Here is a 26,816-nt window from a genome sequence, read left to right as displayed (position 1 = left end):
TATTTCCTAGACACGATTTTTATTGCCTTGTTCTGCCACATTTAAAACTATACAGACTTTGTGGCTTGTTTTACTACTTTATTTTAAAGATTTTAAATCCAAGACCATGAGTAAAAACAGTTATCAGTGAGGCTGAGTGTGTTGGTGTGTCGATCATTCTAGCACTGGGGAGGCTGAGGAGGCAGGATTACAAGTTCAAAGCAAGCCTGAGTTACGTGCGCGACCTTGTCTCAATAAATAGAAAGTGTTTGGGGGTAATATAACAGTTTAATATTTTCAAATCTGGTGAATTCTAAAATTAATTTCCAAAACTTCTATTCTTTTGTTTCCAATATCTAAATTTACAAAAGCCTTACTATCACAAAGTAATCTATGGGTCATTTTCTTGGGTCTTCTATAGACGATTTCATCCATAAATGTCAGTGAACACTGAGTCATGGTTTATTTTCATTCCCTTTAAATTATTGAATTATTATGCTAGCATGCCACAAACCGGTCAGATCCTGAGTTCATTACCAAAGGCTGCAGTTCATCAACAAAGGACAGCGCCCGAAGCAGCCAGCCAGCTTCCCATGGTCACCGTGTTTCATATGATCCAGCAAGCTGAATCAGAAGACACCTTAGCTTCACGTCATCACGTGTAGGGCGACCACTTAACTGGAACATGCCATAGGAAGCCTTCACCCGGGAGAGACACTTCTGCTCGCACCCAGCAAGCACTTTAAAATGACCAACGTTTTTTGTTTTTAGTGTTTACAAGTTAGGGCTTATTTCATCTCATCCTTGCTTTCAGCTCTTTGAGTTGATACTTCTAATGCTTATGAGCATTTTAAAAATGGCTACTAAAATCTGGCTGGCTGGAGGACTCCACATGGTTGTGACGAGACACACTTGTTACGGTACATCACCACCTTTGGTATCTAGACTCCACACACTGCCCTCCTATTCTGACTTCTTTCTCAGTCGTGTTTCCCTTTTATCGTCCTCCTGAGTGTGCCTGTGTGTGAACACACGCTCAGCCTTTTTCCTTAGGATGCTTTTTTCAGCTTTGTGATCAGAACACTGCTGCCGTCTTTCTGTATTTAGTATTTATTCGTGGTTGTCATTCACTTTGTCCTCTGTCACCTGATCTGAAAAGCCCTGATTGCCTCGACGGTAGTCTCAATGCAGTCACAGTGGTTTTGGGTGAAAAATAGAAATACGAAGAAAATCATGTCAACAAATATCAAAGAAGGCAAAGTGTCTGACTCACTTTAGGCTCGGAACCCTGGCTGAATTGTGTGTGTAAATAGTTCTAGAGCCAGAAGGCAGAGCCTTGTGCGAGCTAGGCCAGCACTGTCCCCTAACCTGTTGCCTGATCCTATCTTCTAGTGTGTAGGTCTTAAATGTGAAGGAGTTCTGGGTCACTTGGAAAAGCTGGTCACCTGCCTGGCAGCAGCGCTGTGCTCGGAGTGGAAGTCTGAGGGCTTCACACTCTCCTGAAGCCCTTCCATTGTCATCAAAGATACAGTTTCTGGTTCCTGTCACAGACGAGAACCTTTGGTTGGCTGCCCAGTTTTGTAGTCTTAAGTGCTTCTACCAGATGGTGTGTGTAATATTGCCTCTTAGAAAGAGCTGGACAGGAGAGGTTGGTGCTGGTGATGGCAGTGTGGGTGCTAGAGCCAGAAAGCCAGAACCTTGCTTGCATTTGCTAATGCTTATTACCAGGCTAAATGTCCAAACAAAAATTATTATTGGGTTTTGTTTCCTTGTTTGATTTTTTCTTTTTAAATCATTGGTCAAGAATCCAGCTATAATACATATGCATATAGATCTAGATATTCACACTCACTACCACATTAGGAGTCTTTCATGAGGCACTGGCTAAGAAGTTGACCTCTGAATTATTTGCCCTCAGATTTGTACAGAAATAAGCCCACCAACTGAATCGTGTGTATCTAGCATGTCTATTTAACTTCATTCTGTTTTTCAGAATGATTTCATAGCATCGTTTAACCTGTTGTCAATACACAGTAGCTTTCTAAGGCAGACGTTAGCAGGACAGTGCGAGGAAGAGTGAGAAACACAGGCTGGTCGATTCGCCCACCGTCAGAGTTGGTGGTAGAGCCACCATCAAGGACAATCTACCGAATCCCTTTCGCTCTTGTTAGACCCCAAAACAGGCTTTCCATTCAACCTACAGGTATTTCTTGGACTTCCTGTCAGTCTAACCCAGTGGCACTCAGCTTTCCATCGGCATGGGTGTTAAGAATGAACATGTTAGGGCTGGAGAGATGGCTCAGCAGTTAAGAGCACTGACTTCTCTTCCAGAGGACCTGGGTTCAATTCCCAGTACCCACATGGCAGCTCACAACGTCTGTAACTCCAGTTCCAGGGGACCCAACGCCCTCACACAGACATCCATGTAGGCAAAACACTAATGCACATAAAATAAAAATAAATAAATTATTTCAAAAATAATTAACATGTCTCGGGATTCTGTCTAAGATATCTAGAAAAGTCTCCTAGAAAATCATGATTGCTATCAGGAGCTAACTTTTTAATAATCTCTCTAATATTGAAGAGCAAGGAGTCAGCCAGTTTGTCACATGCTGCTGTCCCCTCTGCTTGTCAGGTACAAGGAGAGCAGATGAAGCAAAATCTCTGGAATTCCGTCCTATTTTAATGTTTCAGCGGTTTCCATTTAAAAGGTTCCTACGATCCAGTGACCCTGCCTGTTAAATAAGAATTTCATAGCTTCCTGTCAGGTTTAACTACTTAGCTATAGGTTATTATTCTATGTGAAGTACATCGTCTCCAAGATTAATGAGTAAGATATGTAACTGGCAGAGCCAGCTTGTTGTAGAAAAGGTTTCATGCCTAAGAAAATATATGCATCGATTGGGCATGAAGGCTTTTAATTGTTTATTCAACTTAAAAGTTGAAACACAAAAGATCTTATCAAACTTTGAGTTTCTAAAAAATCATTTTACAAATCTTAGCACTGAATAAGTATGTATCTACCAGATTCAATTTCATAATGAAAATACATTAAGCATATATATTTATTAATAAATTTCAAGTCCTAGCTCCTAAGGTGGTGATTTGGGCCAAATGTTTTCATAGCAATTAAAATACTAGATCTAGTCTGTGAGGCGAAGTTTTCACATTAACATTTCCAGAGTTTGATGTCTTACAGTGGTGGGAACTCCTGTTATGTTTTGAGTCTGAAATGTGGCCCTATTGACTTGGTGTTTGACCCCTCGTCCTGGCTGGAAGTCTGTGGAACATGTTGGACTTGGGGCTTCCCTCGCAGACATAGGGCAGTAGGGGCAGGTCTTGAGGGTCATAGCCTGCCCAACTTCTGTGCTTCCCCCACCTCCGATAAGTGGAGCCCCAGCCCACACTCCTGCTGCTGTGCTAGCCACCGTGATGGATGTACCCTCACACGGTCAGGCATTCTCCACAGCCACAAAAGCAACCGCAGCGCGGCTCGGAGAGTCCCCACGTCTATATTCAAGTGATGTGTAAACTAACACATCCTACCGCCAGTGATGTCAGTGTCGGTGCACCAGCCACAGTTTCCCTCATGCAAGGTTTCTTCTGGGGAACTCCATTTACCCTAAGAATAAGTTTAAGATAAAAATAATTGCCATTTTTTTCTAGTCTACAAAGAAAATTGAAACTCAGAACTATGATTGTCCAAGGTCATAAATGAGGAACAGTAAAAGACCCATTTTAACATAAGCTTCATGACTATAATATGGACATTATACATGAGTCTTATTTCTTTGAAATCTCAGATTTTCCAACCCCTTTAATACTAGATCCAAGAATTTTCCTTCAGTCATATTTTCAGGATAAGCGAGACAGCCATCTTCAAAAGCTACATTATTGGTGTCTTACCGGATTTTGTATTCTCCACTGGGCTTCCTGAGAACACAGAAATTCCTTACGTCAGTCTTGTGATCATGTGACTTTAAAAGTATGGTGACGCTGCTGAGCTTTGCCTTGAGCAGGCACCTGCCTGTATTTCTCTAGCCAGTCACAGTTCTTCGCCAGTGTTTGGTTCAAAGCATAGAGATTAACAGATTCACGGGAATCATCCCTTCTTGTACTTATCAGTTAGTCTGTATTCTCCACCAGGTATGATGTGTTTCATTCCACTGAAGGGTGGAGGAGGGCAGGCTGTGTAGTCTCATCTGTCACCAGAGCCCTGGGATGTTCTGGGGACGGAGCTCCCTCCAGAGCAGACTGCTAGTCAGCGTGGTGGAGTCACTGACTTCTAGATGACGGAGCTCCCTCCAGAGCAGACTGCTAGTCAGCGTGGTGGAGTCACAGCAATTCTTCAGACTTTCCTCTGCTGTGTTTTGCTTTGTCGTTCTCCTAGCACAGTCACAGAGTCAAGTTGTTGGTTGACATTTCGGGGTGCCTGTCCTGGGTCGTTCAAGGGCAGTATTCCTTCCTCCATCAGTGTCTAGCCTCCTGACCCTAGCACTGAAGCAGGGTGTGCTCAGGCCGCCCCGCTGCTCTGAGTGTGGGGCAGGATCGACTCATCTTACAAGTAACTGAGTTAGCAATTCAAGTTAAAAAGCAGCTGGAAGCTGTGGTTGTGAGCACCTGTGCACACCCGTAGCCTCGGCGCTTGGAAGGCTCACACAAGATGTCAAAGGCCAGACTGGGCAATGGAGCAAGATCCTGTGTCAATAAAACCAACCAACTGAACAACTGCAGAAAGATGTAACCGGGAAAAGCTGTCCTCCAATGAGTACTCGTCTCCCAAGAACCCTAGGATTCGGTGTGAGTGTCTTAGGTGGGAAGTGACCCTTGACCCTGAATGCATTGACTGCGCCTGCCAGTCCAGTGGCTGCCCTCTGCGGGCCACACCAGTTGTCATCCCCACTGCAGCCAGGACTTGTTTTTGTCTCTCGCTTGTGTCGCAGCCCTGGTTCCTATTTTAATATTTAGCAGGTGGGTTCATTTGATGGACACTTTGTGTAATAAAAAGCTCTTTCAGAGGACGTGCGCACAGACGCACATGGGATAGAAAGTGGCACTCGGGTGCCGTGGCTTTCACGGAGTACATTTGTAGAGCCCAAAGCTTAGTCCTGGATATGTTTATAGCACTTTAGCCCTGTTTGTGAGTTTGGAACCCTGCCAGAAAAAGAGGAGAAAGACATATATTATTGTTTATAATCTGCTTTATTCCGCCGAACCTGGACGGAACGGACTGTGGATTGCTGTTTAAATCCCTCGTGCCTTTAACTACCGATTCGGAAAGTGGCTAATGCGCATTCCAAACGAAGCTTGGCATCCACTCCAGGAAATCACTTTAATTGAAGAGCATTAAATGTTAAAATGATTTTTTAAAAAAGGAAAAAGCCGGCACACATACTGAGTCTAACCGTCCTGACCCACCAGTAATAGGGTTTCTTGGTTGTCACAGCCTCCAGCCTGGGTGGGCTGTAAGCCCTGCAGTGGACAGGTGTCGAAATGTAACCTGAATTCCCTAGGTCGCTGTCTGCAGGCAGCCACCCTCAGCTGGCCGGTGAGCAGGCAGCTACAAGGACTCCACTTAGAGCAGAGTAGGGAGCTGCCAGCTTTATGGATGTTTGTTTTTCTGCAATAATAAACTCGTCCCAGGTGACTAAAATATGAGATTCAACCCCAGAGTCCTTGCCTGGGCTTTCCACTGCTGTGGAGAAGCCGTCTGTTAAAACCTATTTACCATTTTAATGGCTTAAAAAAAAAACAAAAACGCGTATTTCCAACTGGAAGGGTATACCAAGACCACTTTTTTTCAGTCTGTATTTTATCTTTTATAAGGCAGGTCCCCCCCCCCGCCCTTAACAGATTCCCAAGCCCCTCCCAATCACAAGAGATACTGGTCCAGAGTTGGCTAGCGAGAGGAAGAGAAATCTTTAGTAATAATAACAACGACAGCAAGGTGCCTCAGCCGGCCAATTAATGCCCTTAACCAAGGCTACCAACCTGATTTTAATCCTTGGGACCCATACAGTGGAAGGAGAGAACCAACTTGTGCAAGTTGTTCTCTGACCTTTGACCTCTACATGTGCACTGCAGCATGTATGCAAGACACATACACATAAATAAATGTATTTTAAAACTTAAAAAAATAATACGTAAAGCCGGGTGTGGCAGCACACACCTTTAATCCCAACACTCGGGAGGCAGAAGCAGGCAGGTCTCTGTGAGTTCAAAGCCAGCCTGCTCTATAGCGTGAGTTCCAGGATAGCCAGGGCTGTTACACAGAGAAACCCTGTCTCAAAATAAATAAACAAATGATAATAAATTATTATTTATAATTATTAATAAATAATACATAAATAAATAATATATAAAATCCTTTGGCAACAGCTGAGTCTCATGATGGCCTTGTGAGCTCTGGTCACTCCACCTGTGTTAATCACCACTTGGAAGCCATTTTGACCTTAGATCCCTAGAATCCTAGTATTTGGGAAGTGAAGACAAAGGTCCTCCTCTATTCCATGCTGAGTTCAAGGCCAGCTGTGCTCTTTTGAGGATGTGCCCCTATCAGGCATAGCCTGTAGCTTATTAAATTTAATTCTAAGTAATGTGTCAGTTTCTATGTATCTGAATTCAACCTTTGTGTTTGCAGAGAGGAGCAAAGGAAAAGTCACTCTCAGGACAGGAAACCTTGAAGTCACACTGGCAACCAAAGTGAAGAAACAAATGCTTCCCTGGGAGCGCAGCCCTGCCTTCTGTGAAAGGAAGTGCTGTCTCCCCAGCGCAGGCGCCGCGCCGAGCAGTTAAAAGACCTTTATGTTTGGACAGCTTATTTTCAGCATTCCTTTTAGTAGGGAGTCTTCATTTCCTAGTGATTGGGCCCCTGTTACAAGCAGTTTTTGCCTGTATTCAGGACCTGGTGTTCCCCAGCAGCAACCACATGGTTTCCATCCCACAACAGCAGGGATCCAAATAATCCAGCTGCGCTTGCTCAGTGGGCAGCCAGCAGAGCCCCCTGTGCAGAAAGGAACTGGGGCCTCTGAATGATAAACCCTAAGGAAGTGTGGGAAAGGGGTGAGCAGTTTTCCCCTGAGTGTGTGAAGGCCATTTTGTCTATGTGTGGGATTTGGAGGGGTGGTTTGTTTTTTTTGAGACAGGCTTTCATGAAGCCCAGGTTGGCCTTGAACTCACAATGTAGCTGAGGATGACCCCGAATTCATGTCTGTACTTCCCAAGTACCAGGATTACAGACATGTGCCAGCACATCCCAAGTGTCAAATCTCAGGAACACACAGAGTACTGAGGAGCATCGCCCTTTGGGTTTGACCTCTAGTTTGGCAGTTGTCTGGAACTCACAGCCTGGCCTTGGATCTCTTCAGCCTGTTGTAATGTTAGCTCAGTAGAACCACAGGCCCAAGGAGAAAGGCGGCTAACTGGGAAATCAATGTTGCAGTGGTGGCTGAACTTCTGATTGTTCTCCTCAGCAGGCCGTGTGTGTCTTGGTGGCTTCTTGTTTGTTCGTTTTTGTTGTAAAAGATGTATTTTTAATTACATGTGCATGTGTAGATATGTGTACATGAGTGCTGGTACCTGCGGAGTTCAGAAGAGGCTATGGGAGCCGCCCGACATGGGTACTAGGAACCAGATCCTCTAAGAGCAGCAAGCACTCTCCACTGCTGAACCATCAGTCCAGCCCCTTGGTTGGTTTTTGGTTGGTTGGTTTTGTTTTTAGTGAGAAGGTCTATTGTTCTCTTCATTCTGAGTAAATGTCACACTAACATGTCCCCTGATGTTGACAGAGGTTTCTGTCCCACCCAGTCCCGCAGCCATTCAGTCCCAAAGACACACACAGAAGTCTACATTAGTCATAAACTGGTTGGCCTATTAGCTCAGGCTTCTTATTAACTCTTTCTTACATCGTAAATTAGCCCATAATTCTTATCTGTGTTAGCCACATGGCTTGGTACCTTTTATCGGCGAGGCATTCTCATCTTGCTTTCTCTGTGTCTGGGTGACGACTACAGACTGACTCTTCTTCCCAGAATTCTCCTGTTCTTGTCGCTCCGCCTATACTTCCTGTCTGGCTACTGGCCAATCAGTGTTTTATTAAAATACAAGTAACAGATCTTTTCAGGGTACCAGACCATTGTCCCACAGTACCCTGCAGAGGAAAAAAAAAACATATGGAAATTTCCCTAGATACCAGTTGTCTAAGAGCCCGGATCACTCTGATGGGGTTTTTGCCCTCCCTCCTGTCTTCTCTCACCCAAATATAGACACTGCAGATGCTTCGCACAGGGGACATTGTACATGTGAAAGACTATAAAAAACAGAGCACAGACAGCCATTACAAATTATGTGGTCAATAGATTTTTTTTCCTGTTTCCAAAATCAAGGGACTGTGCCCACAGGAAATTGGTATTTGAAAAACCAAAGGAAGTTGGGGTGATGGCTCTGTTAAGGGCCTGCTATACAAACATGAGGACCTGAATTTGAATTTGTATCCATTGTGAAGTTTACCTGGCCTCAGGCTGGGGTGAGCGCGGAGACTGGAGGATCACTAGGGCTTGGTGGGAGCCAGCCTGGCACTTGCTGCCATTTCACGGATGAGTGATTTTTGAATTCAGAGTTGTGCTTTTGGTTTCCCTATGGTGATGACAGGCTCCTGCATCAGCTCAGCTTTTTATACTGCCTATGTCAAGAAAGAAACTCTCCAGAGGACCAAGTAAAAAGCAAGGCACGTCAGCTTTTAAAGAATCTCCATCTTTATTTTACAGTTGTACCATACACATCTCATGCCAGCACACAGGAGGCATATACAAACAGAGCACCGTCTCTGCACTCCAGAGTCCCGTGGCAATAAGGAGGGGCGGGTGCTTTTTTTTTTCTTTTTTTCCAGGAAAATGCAACTTTATTTCTTTTTAACTGTACAAAATTTACACCGTGGAAGGTTGGGGGCAAGACTCCAAAGCCTAGGAGATCTGGGGCTCTGAGGTCTGCGTGTGACCTCAGAGTGGCCTCTGGAGTCCTGGGGCCCAGAACCTGCTCCTTAGGCCTAATACAGTCCTCACAGGGGAAGGTCCAGTGTGATCCCTGCCTGTAGGCAGCGACAGGTGGGAGTGGAGGTGGCCTTGCTCAGTACACCTGTGCTCTGCCTCACTAAGCAAAAGAACGCTTGGCGCCCCTCCCACACCTGCAGCTGTCTCTTCACCAGAGCTGCCGGCATCTGTGCTTTTAGTGCGGTCCTACCAAGCAGAGTGGGGTGGGATGGCTTTGCTGAGCTCTCTCTCTTTTGGCTCCAGTCACTGTTGGAGCAAATACTGCAGAAAAAAAGGGGGTGGGGGGCACTTGACCAATCCAAGAAAGAGAGAGCCAGTGGTGTGCTTTTATTTAGCTTCAGCATGCCCAGAGCCCTTCAGCAGCAGGCAATAAAACAAAACTCATTTCCGCTTAATTGAATTTTTCTTCATCTCACCGTTTCCAATTTTTAAAGTGCACCGTTTAAAAATGAGTCTCCAGACCCTGCTGACTGAGGAGGCGTGGTCCTCGTGTCCTCGTTCCTGTGGTGAGAGCTAAGGTGTCAGTAGTCGGGAGTGGGAGGGGCTCTGAGGATGCAGGATGGTGGGCAGCCACACAACACAGTTCAGAAGCCTGAACCCTCCCTGCCAAGAGGCCTCTTGGTCACCAGCTCACCAGCTGGGAGCTTCAGACGTGGGATTGGCTTTTGGTCTACAGATTTTTTTATATATATATCTTTAATGAAGAAGCACTAACAGTCCCCAGTTACCTTAGTAGATTTTATGTTTTATGATGGCACAAGATCCCTTTCAGGCCACTGCCCAGTGCTTTGCCCGGGTCTTAATTTTGTTCTTTCCATGGTTTTTCTGTGTTAATTTGTGGGAACAATTTTCTCAATATGCTCTACTAGCTATGCTGTAACTGGCAGAAGAGGCATAGGCCTGAGAGAAATGTGCCTGCGTCCTCCATAGCCCTTCAGCGAGAGGTTCTGCCCCGCTGGCCAGCAGGCCTCGGGTTGATGTTTTCCTCCACGGCTTTATCACTTCCCCTCCAGAGTCACTCTGTTCCCGTCCCTGCTTATGCCACTTGCCACTGGAAACAGGGTTGTTTGTTTGTTGTTGCTTTTACTTAATTTTTAAATTTGCTCCAGGATTCAGAAGTCTGCTGGACACATTCTAACGTGGGTGTCAATCAAATGTTCACTCAGAGGCAAAGCCGGGCCTAGATTCTGTACATGCCTCTAGAATTTTACACTTCATGTTTTCAAATCCTCTTTTCCCTGGACGAGGAGGGAAAGAGCCAGCAGAGGGTACTGGTATCCTGTGTGGACATCTCATAAGGAAGCAAGGGCAAGTCAAAGAACAGTCTTAGTGTGCAGTGTCCACTGGGACACCAGCACAGCCGTAATCTGAACAGAATTTGCAGGGAGATCCACTTAAAATCTGAGGCCTGTTGTAGCTGTGCTTCTAAATGGGCACTTAGAGTGTGCTGCCCTCTAGGGAGCCGGCTCTGAACAGGACTTCCTAGGCAGTGCTCTCCTAAGAGCCCTTCCAGCTCAGTGCTCCCTCAAAAAAATAAAATAAATAAAACAAAAATTTTAAAAAAAAACCACCCAAGAAGCTTCTACCAACATCACTATGTTAGTATGGGTGATAACAGCTTCCTGCTCTCTTATTACTGAGTTGAGAGTATGATTAACTCACTTTCAAAACCAAAAACCAATTAACTTCAGTCTTCAATAGTGCTCTATAGAATGTTCAAAACCACAAACCCATGAGACACTAACCAGCAGTCAAGCTGAGGCTGTGGCCTAGCTAGGGCAGCATTTCAGCTAGATTGCCCAGCCTGGCTTTGTTTGTGCCTTATGGGCAGTCTGCTGAAAATGGGGTATTTAAGAAGGTTGGTCTTCATACCGATGTCTGCCATTTCTTTCACATGGCATATTATCTTGCATCTGTGTCTCCATCATTACCCCATCATCCACATTGTCGGGGAATTCCAATAGCACTGACTAACGCGCATCATCACGGGTAGACGTGAGAGCTCAAGAAAGCAGCTCTGTTTGCTCTCTCCAGAGCCAAGCCAGCCAGCTACAGCTGGCCCACCAAAACACCACTACAGAACTGACCAGAGAACTGTTTCTTTAAGGAAGCTTAACTGAACTCAGCTTTGAAAGAGGCTTGCAGGAAGGCCAGCAGCCAAAGAGGAGATGTGTCCCTCCCTTTCATCTCCTTAACCACATACCTGAATCCTCAAATATGACTGACAGAAAGAGGCCCCTGGGCCTTTGGTCTCAACACTTCATGTAACAGAAAGGCCATGCTGTGAAGCCAGAAGAAATAAACCAGCTTCCTGAGGGGGTGGGGGGGGATTCCAGCTGGCTAACTTCCTGGGAACTTAGAAGGTGGAGCACTTCCTTGACGGCCAGAAATGGGTCACACCAGTGGTAGTTGCCACCGGCCATGGCCATGTCTACCACAGAGGAACAGCCTCTCTCAGATGACAGATTGAGAGCCAGGCTGGCCTCGCCCCTATTGCAGGCTTCATAAAATACTACTGCAAACCTTGCAGGCAGAGAGTCCCTCCGCTGTGGCTGGCCAGAGAGCTGGGACTTTCTGGGTGTAGGACTGAAGCCTGCAGCGTGGCGCAAGTCCAGCCAGCAACCCAGAGAGCCCGGCTGGTCTTCCAAACCAAGCCAAGGTGAGCCCTCCCCACCCCCGCAAAAGAAAAGTGTGGTTGGTTCCTGTCTTCCGACTGAATCAGCTAGGATGACAGAGGAAGCTTTTGTTTTAAGAGAGGAAAAGAGCTTTGCAAACTCCTCAGAACCAACTCTGAGTAGAGTGGATGCTCCAGATTTTATTCCACCCCGTCACAAAGCCAGGGAAGTCAGGGAGACTCGCATCCACCAGTGTGACTAAACAGACTGCATGTTTGGAATCCGAATGTGTGTACAAATGTTTTCACTGATTGTCATTCTGGTCTCTGCATGGTTTAGCTTTGATCATTTTGTAGCCCTCAGCCTGTCTTGAGGAGGAAATGATATAAGCAAATGAAAAGGCACTCTGCACCAAGGGGACTCATCAGACTGCGTGTGAAGATCCAGAGTCACTCAGCTCTCACCTCAGAGTCACTTGGAGTGGAAGCCACCTCTTGCCATCAGGGGTTCAACAATACAGATGGGATTTTTTAAAACCCAGACTCACCCTGGGTCACACTTGCAGGTAAGAAAAGAAGTCTTATTTTCACAGCAACAAATAGAATGGGACAGGACCATTTTTTTATATCAAACTGTGGCCATCAGTGTTTTTAACTAACCTTTAATAACTGACTTTATTTTGAAAATGACGGTGTAATCAAGGTGGTCCAGAAACCATTTTATTATTCTCAAGGGCAATGGTGCCTCTCCCTCAGGAATCCTGGTTCTGGTGAAAGCGGTGATTTAGGAGGCAAAATGTGAGCTGCGCCAGCCGGAGCAGAGTTTCCCAAAGGCCAAGGTGGCCTGTCACGGTCACCTTGTGCTGTCAAAGCACTGAGCAGCCAAAGCCTCGAAGCAAGGTGAGAGGGGAGGGAGCCAACAAGCCAGTGTCCCTAGCGCTCTAGGCTGTCCACCCCTGTGCTGTGGTTGAGATGAGGTCACTCTCCTGTCACCTCCCAAGAAAGCCGAGTCCTAGTGTGGTCTCAGCCTTCTAGGAACAGCGGAGGACTTCCATTGAAAATAATGGAAACTCACATTGGCGTACTTTTGATCCTTAAGAGGCAAGTCTCTTTTGATCCTTGAAGATATTCTCTCAAGCCGGGAGGACAGGTAAAAGGTGGGGAAGAAGGTCTAGAAAGGAGGATGGTCCATTTCATCAAGCCAAGAGGCTGGGCTAGTTGGAAAATCAGGGTAGCCTACACTGCTTCCTGTGGAGAGGTCAGAGGTGGGTCCCCCAGCCATGGCTCTCAGTGTCTGGCTTACTCCCTGCCCTGCGTGCGCAATGATGCCCAGATTACTGTCCACTGTGTAATCCAGCCCATTGAGCAAAGGAGCATGGGATGGCAGGGACGATATGGAGGATGGAGACTGGGGGATTCCGTACGGGCTCCCATCCCTCAAGTCCTGATAGGATTGTCCTGAACCATCCATGGAGAAGCTCCCATTCATTAACTGTCCGCCTGTAACGTCCCCCACGTTGCCATAAATCCTATTGGTGTGGCCAAGCTCTGAGAGAATTTGATCCTCTGTGGACAAAAGAATGGAGATACATTGTCAGCTGCCAGGACTCTGGTGGTCCCTGTTCTTCACAACCAGCAATACAATGACCAGGAGGGATTGGATGCCCACGGGCAGCAGCTGCCCCCCTGCCAAGCACAGGTCAGACACCAACATGTCAGCCTACCATCCAGAAACCAACCCAGACCAAAGGGAAGACAAGGATCGCCTGCACCGAAATCTGCAGGCCCCCTGGGCTGGGAAGTGTCTGGTGAACCTGTCTAGAGTGGCTCTGAGATACCCTGGTGACACTGAGCAGTGTGATGGCCTGGGTTTGGTGGGTCACATTGTCTGTCACAAATGGAAACTGCTGAGAGGGTTTACTCTGAAGGCTTTCAAAGCAAGAAAAGTGCTTGGTCGGGCTGGTTGGGAAACAGGCCTGTGTGATAAAGGTGCTGGACACCGCTCTTAGACCTGTATATAAAATCCCCATCCACCCCAAAATGGAGTCCAGTATCCAAGAACTCAGTTTCTTTCTATGTCCAATAACCTACTTACTGAGGATAAAGAATGACTTGATTAAGGCAAATGGACCTTCTGGTTTCTTGAAGAATTTCATTAAGGGGATCTAATGAAATTTGCTGAAGGAATTTCTCTCTTCAATGGGGGGGGGGAGGGGGAGCAGGTTTAGTCTTAAGAATTACAAGATCGTGCATTACCCAGACAGAACATGTTATACCCAGAGACCCACCGCACCCAAGAAAAAAGAGCCACAAAACTAGGTTTGGTGCTCCTGTGTCTTCCAGGTAGGGACTTAAGCTTGGATGAGATTAACTGGTTTCCTCGATCCTGCCAAGAGGCCTGGGGAGTGGGCATACATCTCCTTGGCCCTCTTTGGGTCCTAAGCACTGTGGACTAAGAAGACTGAGTTTGGGCTTGGCAGACCACTGGGCTGAGGTCAGAGATTTCCTAGCTTTGTGCCCGTGATAAGTAACTTGTTCCAGAGGCTTCTTTCCCCTTTCTCCCTGGGCCAACACACTGATTCCTCCAAAGGCCACTTGTGACTAGACTTCAGCGCCCTACCTCTCTGATCCCCACATTACACTCAGGAATATAAAAGAGAGGGAGCATGTGTCATTCAAAGGGAGCAGGAAGGAGAAGACTAGGCTCGCCTCTGCTGTCACCTCCACTGGGCCTTCAGCTGGTACCTGCTGTCCCTCATGATGGTCTCCTATGGGACGACCATGCCCCCCAGTTGTCCTCGGTACACAGGCCTGTTTAGCTTTCCCCAAGCACATCCACAGTTGGTTGTGTTCACTGACACACGTGACAGCTCTGTGAGGTGGCTGAGGATGTGGCGGTCCCCATGTATAGACTGGGGCCCTGACTTTGACAAAGCTACACTAGAAATCAGGTTTCCAATCCTCAGTTCAGGGCCCTTCCCTCTCCCACCCACAAAAAAAAGACCTCCTGTATGTGAGGGCTCGGTGACCACGAACAGTCATGGTTATTTGCAAACAACCTGAGCATCCACTCATGCGGTAATTTGCAGTTTTGCTGATGATGCACAGGTCTGAACAGAGCGCATGCTGCAAAGCTTGTGTGCAGAGGACAGGATGGAGTGAGTGGCGGGGGAGGGGTTCCGGAACCGCAGCCAGTTCCCCGTCAGGCACTCACATTATTGATTTCCCAGGAAAAGGCCTGTTGAGCATGTCCTCCTGCCACCAGGATTGGAGGAGCGGCTTACTCTAGGGGGCCGTGGGAGGAGCTCAGTATCCCTGCAAAGGGGAGAAGTGCAGGAGGGCTGGGGCAAAGACTGTGGGCTGGTGAGCGCCTCTGGGCCAGGACAGGGCTAGGCTGCATCCTGCGGACCCCAGCCCCGGTATCTCAGCAACAGCGTTCTCTTGCTCTCCTCACCCTTTCTGGGAGGGCTAACAACACCCTTCCCACCCTTGTCTGAAAGTCTACAAAAACCCTGTGCCCAGGAGGGTGTCATCAGAAAAATCCCATCTGCTCGCAAGGATTGCTGTCCCCCAGGGCCTCGCCTAGGGCCTCACGCTCTCCCCTCCAGCCCTGCTCACCTTGGAAGCTCAGCTCACTGTCACTAACCCCACAGTCCTCCGCAGAGCTCTCCTTCCCCTGCTTGCTGCCTCCCCGGCTTCTCTTGACACTCTTGTAGAACTGCCCCCAGCGATGCCGCCCCGCGTCCTTCTTCAGCCGCTTCTCCTTGGCCCTTCTGTTCTGAAACCAAACCTGCCACAAACCACAGGGAACACATTCAGGCGTCACCTCAAGACCCCAGTGCCCCCCCCCCAAGCACTCAGGAGGTACCTAAAGCCCTGGACCCTCAAGACAAGTGGTTGGAAGTGGATCAAGCGCATTGGTAGTATGTCAGAACAAAGTGTGGGGTGCCCATTGTCTCCTCAGCCTGAGCCTCATGCCCCAGGGCGCTGGTCGTGAACTCTGCTCACTGTAGACTCGGTGCCACCCACTCCCGGATGATGTCACTCACATCCCCAAGCTTCCCTTAGGTGGAGGGCACAGAGCTGCCTCAGGCCTGGATCACTCACCTGTACCACCCTCATGTCCAGGCCTGTCTCGGAGGAGAGCTGCTCCCTCACGTGCCGCGCTGGCTTCGGCGAGTTCTTGTAGGCGTTCTTTAGTGTCTCCAGCTGCTTTGCTGTGATTGTAGTCCGAGGTCGCTTAGCCCCAGCCTCCGAGTCATCTGCAGCGAAAACACCTTGACGGAATTAGTGGAGCTGAAACAGCTGGACCTCCTCTACCTCTCGTCCCTCCCGCCCCTCCCCCACAGACAACCTGGGGCTGAAGCAGCTGGACCTCCTCTACTTCTGTCCTCTCCTGCCCCTCCCCCAGAGACAACCTGGGGGAGGAAGAGGCAGTGTTGGGAGGAAGGGATCCCCACCCAGGGATGCTGACACTGGCCAGCAGCCTTTCGTAAGCCCCACCTTCGGATCTCCCCTCAGCTCTGTCTTCTCCCTCCCTGGTCAACTTAGCCACACAGAGGCCTGTCACAAACAGAAAATAATTCCCCTCATGTCCCCGTGATGGCGAATACTCTGCTTACTCAAGAGTTGTTTCCCGGGTCCTCAAAGGAAGGCGCCAAAATATAGTCTGTCCAGAACTGCCTCAGGCAACCTGCCCCCTCACCTCTCCTGAGCCTCCAGTTCCACTGACCCACCCTGGGTATTAGTGCCTCTGCCAACCTACCAGGCCTCACAACTGAGGGGGAGTGGGCACTTCACTAGACATCCAAATGTTTATAAACTGCGGGGCAAAGCCACCCACTCCCACCCCTCCCATCATGAAGTCAAAACTCATAGGACAAGTAGAATGCAATATGTATTGTTCCATGAAACTTGCTTTGCTTTCCCGGACACACACTTGGTTGAAAGGTAAAATGAGTTTCACACTGTGGGTCACAGTCAGATTTTCTGAAAAGCACCAATCAGGGCAAATGTGGTCAGCAAATGTCTTCAGTGGGTTTTGAGTGGTCAACCTCAAGTTCTTGTTAAAGCTGGTTGTTACGTTTAGGCAGAGTGACATCCTGGGTGTCCAGTGTCTCACTGTGAGGGGAAACAGTTTGTCCCCCAGCTTTTAGACTCGGCTCTGATCAGGGGGAAGCCAAGAATAAAGTTGGCAAGAAGTAACGTGGCCCCCAACTTCTCTGGGCCTTCACGTGTGTTCTTGCCTTCCTCCCTACCTTTTCTCCCTTTCTATTGAAAAAAAAAAAAAAAAAAAAAAAAAAAAAAAAAAAAAAAAACCTCATTTAGGACCAACAATAGTGCCCAAAGTTTATTAAGTACCTACTGTGTCCAGACTTGCTAGAAGCCTTACATGCATTCAGTCCCTGGTTCTAGGAGATGCTAGGAGTCAGCACACCAAGTTGGGCCTTCCTGGTGAGTGACTCTGGTGAGCAGGGTCTAAAGCTGGGGAGTAATAAGACCTCTGTATGTGGGGTTCCATGCTCTGGGAATTCAGCATATGCTCACAGGGAAGGCTGGAGGCCTCAGTGTCCTGTCCTCCTCAGAGTTGCTGTCTGCCAACTGGACCAACAAGGGGCAGGATCCAGAGTCCCCAGTAAGATCACCACCCGGGAAAACCCCTGACGCTCCTCACTTTGAATGTTGGAGTGAGGGTTGGGCCCAGGTGTATAGACCTCACAACACAGCACTGTTTGACGCAAATCTAAATTACATAGACACAAAATGGTGTGCTTTCACAATATGCAGGTGGTCCTTATGTACAAACTCCCAGCTAATGAAACTTGGAAAGCAGTGGAAGCCTTTAGTCCCAGCTACTCTGGAGGCTGAGCAGGAGGAGATCACCTGAGCCCAAGTTTGAGGCCAGCCTGGACAACACAAGGAGAATCTCCCATTCAAAAGAAACAGAGTGTGTACAGCAAGGTGTGTGTGTGTGTGTGTGTGTGTGTGTGTGTGTGTGTGTGTGTGGCAGGTGAGGGGACCCAGTCCATGAGAGTCCTTAATTTCAGAGCAGGTTGGCCACATGAGTCACGTCAGTGCTCTGTCACGGCGGCGGGTGGCTGCTCGGTATAGCACCAGCGCGCGAGTGCACAAGACTCTCTTCACGTGATTATGGGAACTATCATGCTGTTATTTTAACATTCGCTGTTATTATAATTTAAAATCTTTTTTATATCCTATAACAATGTCATCCAAGTATTCATTAAGTAGTGGTGGCAGGGCTCATGCTGAAAAATGTACCCAAAAATCAATAACTTTGGTGCGGAAGTTGAGTGTGATAAAAAACACTATGAGGAAGGCCAAGCAAGACCATGACACCCTGGGCTGTTAATTTAGGAGAGAGCATTCAGCAAGGTGCAGGAGATAATGCGGAGAAAATAAAAAGTAACATTAAGGCGAAATACACTTTGGTTATGGACTGGCATGCCTGCAGAATACACCCCCACAACACACACTTACAATATTAATTCCCGTGGAAAATTAGCCTTAACATGTTCATTTTCAGATACGCAGTGTCTCCTAAAACTTGTCCCTGGCATAAAATGCAGCATCGTTATATTAAAAAATGGAAATATCTAAGGAGGGGAGATGAATGGACAGAGTAAGTCCCACTAAGGTGCAAATAGCTGATATTAGACCCTTTGTTTAGCTCAAGGGAGGGAATTATGAGCTTGGAAGAAGGCTTAGAGAAGCGAGAAGGATGGAAACTTAAAACAGCCAAACATACCACAGCAGACAAATGTCCCCAACCATGTCAAGGATCCCCGGGATTGCACAGAAGGGAAAGGACAAGGGACACCTAGGGGACAAGCACAGAAGCCTTCAGCTGCTTCTAACCCTTTAGCCCACCTCACCTGTCTGCATCTCTCCCCACTAGCAGTTGCTCTTATTTAGTGTCCCCTTTCATGGGCATCATCCTAGTTAGCCTCCAGAAACAGCAATGTGGCAAGGCTTCCTCAGCTTGCCAGAGAAGCTCCCGATCTGTAAGCCATGCACCCAGCCTTGGGTGCCAAGACCAGGGCTTTCCGTTGTCCTACAGGAGGCTTCCATGAGATGACAAGCCCTGCAATGTCATTTTTGCCTCCCCCTGTGACATTACTGCTAGCTGCCCTCTTTTCTAGAATTATTCACAGCCCCAGGAGATTCTGGGCTGTGTGCACACAAGGTCAGCATGAGGTCTTTGACAATCAGAGCCAGCACAGGCCCGGGAGAGGCGTGGCTTTGGTGAAGGGAAGGTTCAGTTCTAGGTTGTCTCGGTATCACTACGTTCACCTGTGCTGACGTCCTCCTGTGACGCCCTGATGGATTCCAAAGCAACAGCATGGAGTGTAAAGGGACTAGAGCAATGGTTCTCAACACGTGGGTAGCATGCTTTGGGGGTCACCTCAGACCATTGGAAAACACAAATGTTTACGTTATGATTCATAACGGTAGTAAAATTATAGTTATAAAGTAGCAGTGAAAATAATGTCATGGTTGGGGGTCACCGCAGCATGAGGGACTGTATTAAAAGGATGCAGCATTAGGAAGGTTGAGAACCCCTAAAGCCAAGTGAATGAGCTCACCAAGGCAGAAGTTTGGACAGCATCTACAGAGGTCTCTGGTCCTTGGGGGAAGAAGGTCAACATCCTTGGTTCACTAGTAAAGGTCAGAGCTATGAGTCCCCAAGAGAGATGAGGCCCCTGTCCCATCATGCCACAGGCCAAAGCCAAGGTTGGCCCAGCTAATTCACCACCAGGCCCTGAAGAATTGCCTCAGCCTGCTCCCCATCACAGAAGATCTAACTTCTCTCAGCTGGACAGTGGTGGAGGCACATGCCTTTAATCCGAGCACTCAGGAGGAAGTCAGCCTGTTCTACAAGAGCTAGTTCCAGGATAGGCTCCAAAGCTACAGAGAAATCTTGTCTAGAAAAAAAAATAATAACCTTTTTCCATATATTAATCAGATCTAGATAACATGGGTAAGTGAACTAGAAAGAAATATTTGAAGTTGTCTGTGTGTTTCCATCAAGTCCAGACCTGTCAACGGAGCTGCCCTCCACAGAAATATCTGAGTTGATGAAAATGCCAGTCAAGGACGAAGGACCCTCATGTTCTAGTTGTGGCCTAAGAGTCAAACTCAGATGCAGGACTTGATACCCTTGCCCTAGTGCCAGAGCTGTGACTGAGAAACCAAGAGGGGGTGCTTTGGGAAAGTGAGTCAGGACTGACCTTCCTGGGGGCATATGGGGAACACACTGGTCTGAGCCCTGTGCTGAGAGGAAAGCCTCTGCTCTGTGAGGCGATGACAGGGAGGTCAGGAGCAGCAGCTTCTCTGGCTGCCCAGCTGAGACCAGGTTCCCAGGAAACATCAAGGGGTGACGTCAACCTGCACAGAGCTGCGAGTCTCCACCGCAGCACGGGCTGCGGCCTTGAGGTAAGGTAAGGGCCACCATGCTGGTTTTTGTTTTGATCTGGTTTTAGTTTTTGGTTTTTCGAGACAGGGTTTCTCTGTAGTTTCTAGAGCCTGTCCTGGAGCTAGCTCTTGTAGACCAGGCTGGCCTCGAACTCACAGAGATCTGCCTACCTCTGCCTCCTGAGTGCTGGGATTAAAGGCCTACGCCACCACCACCCAACTGCCATCATACTGTTGAATCGCCCTAAACATGGCTCCTCCCAGATCTGACTGATGGACAAACTCCAGCTTCAGGGCTTCAGGCACTCAAGGGTCAGTTCCCCTGAGCCCAATGTCTGAGGAGAGACGGGAGACAATGGAAAACTGGCCAACACTGCAAGTCCTGTGGCTCTTGCTTCTGCAGCTTGTAAAGCATAGGACGATGAGGAAGTGTGCACCTCAAACGTCAACCAAGCTCACCAGCCATGCTCCAGGCAGAGGTGACTGAGTTCACTACCCGTAAGGGCCTCGGCAGCTCTCAGTAACACAGCTTAATTAATGCTTCACGGAGCCAGCAAGGTCTAAGGGCTTGGGGGTGTCAGAACTCTCACTGTGGAGCCCTGGTTACAGTTCTCAGGGGAGGCTGAGAGTTGGCAGCACCAAGAGGGCAGGACGGGAGGGACCCTGAGAGACAGGCACCTCAGCGAACGGCACACAGCCTTCAAGGTGCTGGAGGGGCACGCAAAGGGCCGCGCTGCTCACGCTGCTCACCGTTTTGCTTGGCTGTCTCGTAGTCTTCCTTGCACACCAGCCGCCCGTCCTCCATCAGGTAGAACTCGTCCCCCGTGGCCAGCTGCCGGTTGCAGATGATGCAGGCGAAGCAGTGCAGGTGATAAACAAAGTCCTGGGCCTTGCGGACCACCTGGGTTGGAGGAATGCCCTGCTGGCAGGCTGTGCATTTTGTGCCGAAGCGCCTGTCAGGACGGCAGTAGAGAGGTAAAAACAAGGGTCGCGGTAACGGGCCCTCTCCTGTCCCATCGCCTCAGCATCCAAGGAGCACCAAAGCTTACAGTACTCTGGGCCTCCTGCTGGCTTCGCTGCTCTGTGCCCAGGGTGCTAGCACAGCAGGCAAAGGGATTAGATCAACAGTCTCAGTTCCCATCCCACCGCTAACATCCCAGGGATCCACAGGGCACCCACAATGCACAGAGGCGGAGGGCGGGGCTTCTAAGTGCCCCTCAGAGTAGGAAGTCACCCTTCACCTCCTGCTTTTCTCATCTTTGTGGTGCTTTCCGAAAGACCAGCCCGGCAGGGAACCCTGTGTGACCACTCAGTCCAGCACACACAGCCTTCATACACAGTTTCCCATAGGAGGCGGCCAAGTGCAGCTCATCCACAGGGGCACTCAGGAGAAAACAGTCATCAAAGTGAGGCTCTCCTAAAGACTTCTTCTTCCTTCTGAGGCTCCCAACACACACACACACACGCACACACACACACACACACACGCACACACGCACACATATCGTGCACACAGGAAAACCCAAAGCTCTCCACACAGCCTGAGATGTCACCTCCTCCCAGGTAGGCCCAGGAAGCTGCACTGCCAAACCCTTCCTATATTCTCCAGTAAAGAATCTGCAGATCTCACTTTGGCAAAACCTGCTTTCAACAGCTTTTTGTTGTACCTCTCTCTGGACTGGCCCCTAGGCAAGAGGAAGCCAACCACTGCGCCCTTTAGCCCTTTACTAGGGCTCGCAAGGGAGGAGAAATAGATACATTGGGAGAAGCATCCAGCTAGGTCCTTGAAGCCCATCTCCCCATTCCAGGCTAAGAGGCCCACGGAACCATTGCAGTGGCCCAGAAACAAGAGAAACACTAGAGGCTGGGCAGCCAAGGGGCCGTTGGCCTCAGGTAATCCTTCCCGGCCTGGAAGGAAAGAAGGAGGGAGGCAGGAGGGGATGGGAAGCTGGGGCAGAGTTTAAAACAGCAATCAACCTAATTATTCATGACACTTCACACAGCAGAACTTTATCTTCTTCAGGATGAGAGACTTCGCCTAATGGATCGGGGGAAGGTTTGATTTTAATGGTCCTTTTAACTAATGCTTATAGGCAGCCTGATTTCCCCTGAAAGGACAGTACATATTTCATCCACATTAATACCAAATAAATTAATTATGGTCATGGCTATCATGATGAATCCCAGATTAATGCAGAATGATGGGTCTCTTATGCAGCAAGGATACCTGCTGAGGGGGCTGCACGGACCCGCAACAGGCATGGACAGCTGTAGCTTCCACGGCACCCCACCAGGGACATAGTGTCCTGGAGAGAAGTGGGGGTCTCCACATCAAGAGTAGCTTCGCAACAGCCAGTAGTGTGGCAGGGAGACTGCAAAGGGCTGGGTACGAGGGGCTGAGGTCTGCCTCTTGGTTTAGAGAAAGCTAGCCCCTTACATGTAGCAAGAGTTTGGGTCATTATGAGCACCCCCAAAATGGTCAGCATCCTGCCCCAGAGGGACCTGGGCTTTTTCAGATTTTCATAGAATTGCAGAACCCAGAAGATCAGTTTCTCTTTGCTGAATAACAAAATCAGAGGATGCGCACAGAGGGCTGGACTTGAGCGTGGAGAGCACAGTGCCAGGTCCGCACCAGCCTCAACCGCCCAGAACGTGGGTGATGCCAAGGCGCCCTCCACAGCAGCGAAGCTGCAGCGGCTCCTCGTTTAAAGGGAGAGGCAGGACAGCTCTGTCCTGTGTGTGCAAATGCCTGTGTGTCCCTGTGCGCACGCGAGTGGGCAGGGAGGCAGACAGGATGAAAGCTTTTCCCATTCCCCCTCGCTAATGAACAATGTCACATGCTCGCTACAAACCCTTCCAAGAAGTTCCAGAAGGAATGGGAGAGCGCATCCATGCCTGCAGACGAAGATGCTGGGGCAGAAGTCTCTCCAGGGAAGATGTCTCTAAGGCCAAGCCTTCCCAGGAGAAGAGGGCTGGGGGGAGACCCCAGAGCTGAACAAGAGAGAAGGACCCCATAGCAGCCTCTCCCACAAGAAAGCCACTTCCCCTGGCCCCTAAAGAGCAGACGGGCTTTCAATAGCCAGAAGCCCAACTGATGCGAGCAAGAGACGTGAAAGATAACGCGGGATAAATTTAATCTCATCCCGACAGTGATTCATGCCCGAGGGTGCAAGTGCACAAGGAAAATGAAAAATAAATGGACTTGCCCACTAGCGTTTTTTTTCCAGCCATTGGAGCAATTTTCCTGATTGTGGGATTTATACCAGTAGTAAGTGGAAGCTGCCCCCGGCTACCTTTTTCTCCTGAAGTATGGCCAACGGGATCCTTGCCAGGGGCACTTTGTGCGCTGCCTTGTCCTAGAGCCCCAAGGAGCATTCCAGTCACATCCAGTGGCCCCGGAATAAGTGACGAGGCCACTAGGGTGGAGCAGGTTGTATGCGATGAAGACAATGGTCTCGAGTGTGCAGTCTCAGACCAGCCATAGCCACAGGTGAGGAAACCGTGGTAGGTGACACAGCCGTCACGTCACCAGCCACAACACAACACACGGCCACGTTTAAAATGCTGGAAGCACAGCTGCTACACAGAGAGTCCACAGGCTGAACAGTAGTCCGGCCAGTTTTGAAGGCTGCTGGGGAGAGGGGGAAGGTGAACACTACTAGCTAGGGGACATGGCTTCTGGGGACTCTGCAGGCAGCGCCTCCTCATTGTGGTCAAGTATGCATAGGCACTGCCCACTCCACAAATCCTGTACCCTGGCCTCACTCTCTAGAAGGCCCTTCCTGCCAGCTGTGCCCAACTAAGCCTAGGACAGCCACTTTCCTACAGAGAGCAGCTAGAGCTCATCCAAAGTGAGCACAGAAGTGGCTTCAGTTAGGGGGGCAGAGAGCATGCCTACCTTTCCCGAGACCCTAGTCTTAAACAGTGCCACAAAGATAAATGAATGCAAGGGAAGGACGTGCTGATGGCTCCCCTCCTATTTGTCCTTATCCTCGCCCAGCACAAAGCAGGGGAGCAACAAGACCTGTAGAACGGATGAATGGACGGGTGAATGAACGAATGAACTCCTGAATGGTGCCCCAGAGTAGCCAGGGAAGAGCGGCTCCCAAGAGCAGAACGGTTCCCGTCAAAAGCTTTCCTAGCGAGGACACAGCGTTCCACGGTGAAACATGAGACATATCATCCACTGTCATTGGCATCACCTTCATCTCACAGATGGCTCCAGAGTGGCCAAGCTGAAAAGTGGGTGTTGTGGTGCCTGGTAACAAATAGGAAACTGAGGCACAGAGAGGTAGCATGCCGGCTTCTGCTCACACCAACAGCGAAGGAGAGAATGAGTATTTGAACTCAACACTTCCAAAGCCACACAGGTTGCACACAGCTGGCATCAAAGGCAGCAGACACAGACTTGGTGTCTGGGATGGCTTGATCTGGCTTGGCTATTTGATTGATTGAGAGACACCTGGGAGATTAGTGCAGCCCACTCCGGCTCTGTCTGTGAGGGTGTTTCCAGACTAACTAAATGGGGGAAACTGCCCTAATGTAGGAGGTTCCCTCCTATTGGCTGGGGTCCAGGATGGAATAAAAGGAGAAAGGCTGGAATGAGGGTGATTGCTTCATCTCTCTTTTCTGCCTCCTGATCAACACAATGCAAGCTGCTCCTCCATGCCTTCTCCACCATAATGAGAGGCCAACCCCTGACATGGCCAAAGCAGACCTTTCCACCCTCGAGTTTTTCCTCTCTGGTATTCGTCACAGCAACAGAAGACTAACACAGTACCCCTGACCAAAGCCAAGCCTGAATGCAGGACCTCACGCCCCTCCCATGTCCCCAGCAGCTCCTGCGCAGTAAAATCCCCTCCCCTTCCTGCACATCCATTAGCCAGGGCCTGCTGTGGTAGCCTTCACCCCAAAGTGTGTTCACCCATCACACAACTCAGGGGCTAAGGAGGGGACAAAGACATCAGAGCCCTCTCTCAGGGCTACCAATGACCCCAGGAAGAGCCAGGCCTTCTGTCCTTGTCCCACCCTCTGTTCTAGTGCCTCACCTGAGCTCCTGTCACTATCTGTCTACCCCTCTGACCTTGATGGGCCTAGCTGGGGCACTCACAAGCGCAAGAACACAGTCACAGTGTCTAGATCCTCTGGAGAGACATCAGTGGGCAGGTCCTGCAGACTCAGAACTTCTAGATCGAGGGTCACAAAAATCCTACGCTACAGACACCCCACACTCAGACAGTTTTAAATACTGTCACCTGACCAGATCCACACAGTTGTTTTGTGGTCCCTAGACATCAGTCGGTGCCCCTATTCACCAAGCTCCTGCTGTGTATCCTGCATGGCAGAGCCTGTGAACCCACGAGCCACCGTTTCTCACAACCAGACCCTCAACTCAGGACTCTCTTCTCGTCCCACTGCCAGCCCAGCACCCCACACTCAACCCTTGGTCACCACAGCTCCTGGCTCAGCAGCTAGACCAGGGCCTCTAGTGACGTCACCACACAACCCTCCTGTTCTGCCTGTTTAGTACTTGATCTCCTCCTGAAGGTCTCAGCCTTCACCCGTCCTCAGCTGCTGATTCTGATAGTCTACCCAAGACCTTGTTCCAGTCACCCCACTGTGGGATGCCTAGGTCGGCTAGGCACTCTTTCAAGAGGGTGCTCTAGCACTGACTCCGGGACACAATACCTTCATTGTCCCTGCCTCTGCCTCTCAGGCCACAGCCCTGTGACCTCAGTAAGACTCCACACCCATCTGACTAACCCTTTCCTCACACCCTCTGGCTTTCCTGACTTCTCTCTACCTTCACCTTTCCCCCAAGTGCAGGGGTCTGGTCAGAGCTGAGGAGAAACACACTACCTCACCGCGTAGACTTCCTTTAATCATACCCCAGGAGGACCCCAGAAATCAACACAGGCCTAGTTCCTGATCTTCCTAAGAGGAGCCCTAGACACACGTGTTACCCCAACCATGTGTTACCCCAACCCATTCTCCCACAGTGCCAGGAGATTTCCCCAGTTCTGGCTCCCTGCAGGTGACCTGGGCTACTACTGTTCCCAGCCCACCCTCCCCGTGGGCACAGGGTACCTGATTGGATTCCCCAAACAGCTGTGCCCTCTGCCTTCCACGTCTACCTGTTTCCTTGGGCCTTCCCTTCCACACACAGGACACATGACACTTTTTCTGATATTTGACCCATACAGTCCCCAACTACCACCCATGTCTCTACTTCCCTTTAGAGCAGACTCCACACACCCCCCCTTCTACAGAGCTCCCAATTTCCTTTAGCCAGCTCCTCAGAAGAGGTCTAGAGTTGACAACTCCCATGCCCCTGGGCCAAGCTTCTCTTGAAGCCAGCCTGTCAGTGTGCTGCCTGGTCAATCAAGGCTGCACTTGGCAACTCACTGATAGCCTCGCATCGGTAAATCCAGCGGTCCATTCTCTTCCTACTGTGGACATGTGTCCCCTTCCCAGAGCAGGACCTGGGTTTCAAGAACATGTGAAATATCCCCACAAGGGCCTTTTACAGATGAGAAGGGGGCAAGGTGCCACCACCTCACAGCTGAGGACCACAGAAATGGGGTTGAATCCTAGAGCCTTCCGTCAGGACTCCCTCCTCACTTCTGGCTGCTGGGAGGCAGGCGGCGGGCACCAGGCCAGGCCCCAGTTCAACCTCGGAGGAGCGGAGCTGCCACCTCATGATGCACCATCCCAAGGAAACAAAATACTGCCTAACTTGATTT

At 49.3% G+C, this 26,816-nt stretch overlaps 1 protein-coding gene across 1 annotated transcript in view; it reads right to left on the bottom strand.

Annotated features, from left to right (window-relative positions):
• Positions 1-12,811: 12,811 nt before the first annotated feature.
• Lhx4 (LIM homeobox 4) overlaps positions 12,812-26,816 on the bottom strand; it is a 39,642-nt gene continuing 25,637 nt past the window's right edge. Inside the window, exons 3-6 of the mRNA XM_038350048.1 lie at positions 20,824-21,026; positions 15,748-15,902; positions 15,259-15,430; positions 12,812-13,206 (exon numbers count right to left, since the gene is read on the bottom strand). Of these exons, the coding sequence (XP_038205976.1) occupies positions 12,812-13,206; positions 15,259-15,430; positions 15,748-15,902; positions 20,824-21,026 (925 nt within the window). The remainder of the gene's footprint in view (positions 13,207-15,258; positions 15,431-15,747; positions 15,903-20,823; positions 21,027-26,816) is intronic.

Source organism: Arvicola amphibius, chromosome 12 (assembly GCF_903992535.2).
Source record: "Arvicola amphibius chromosome 12, mArvAmp1.2, whole genome shotgun sequence".
Taxonomy (NCBI): Eukaryota; Metazoa; Chordata; class Mammalia; order Rodentia; family Cricetidae; genus Arvicola; species Arvicola amphibius.
This window is presented reverse-complemented; position numbering and strand designations above follow the sequence as displayed.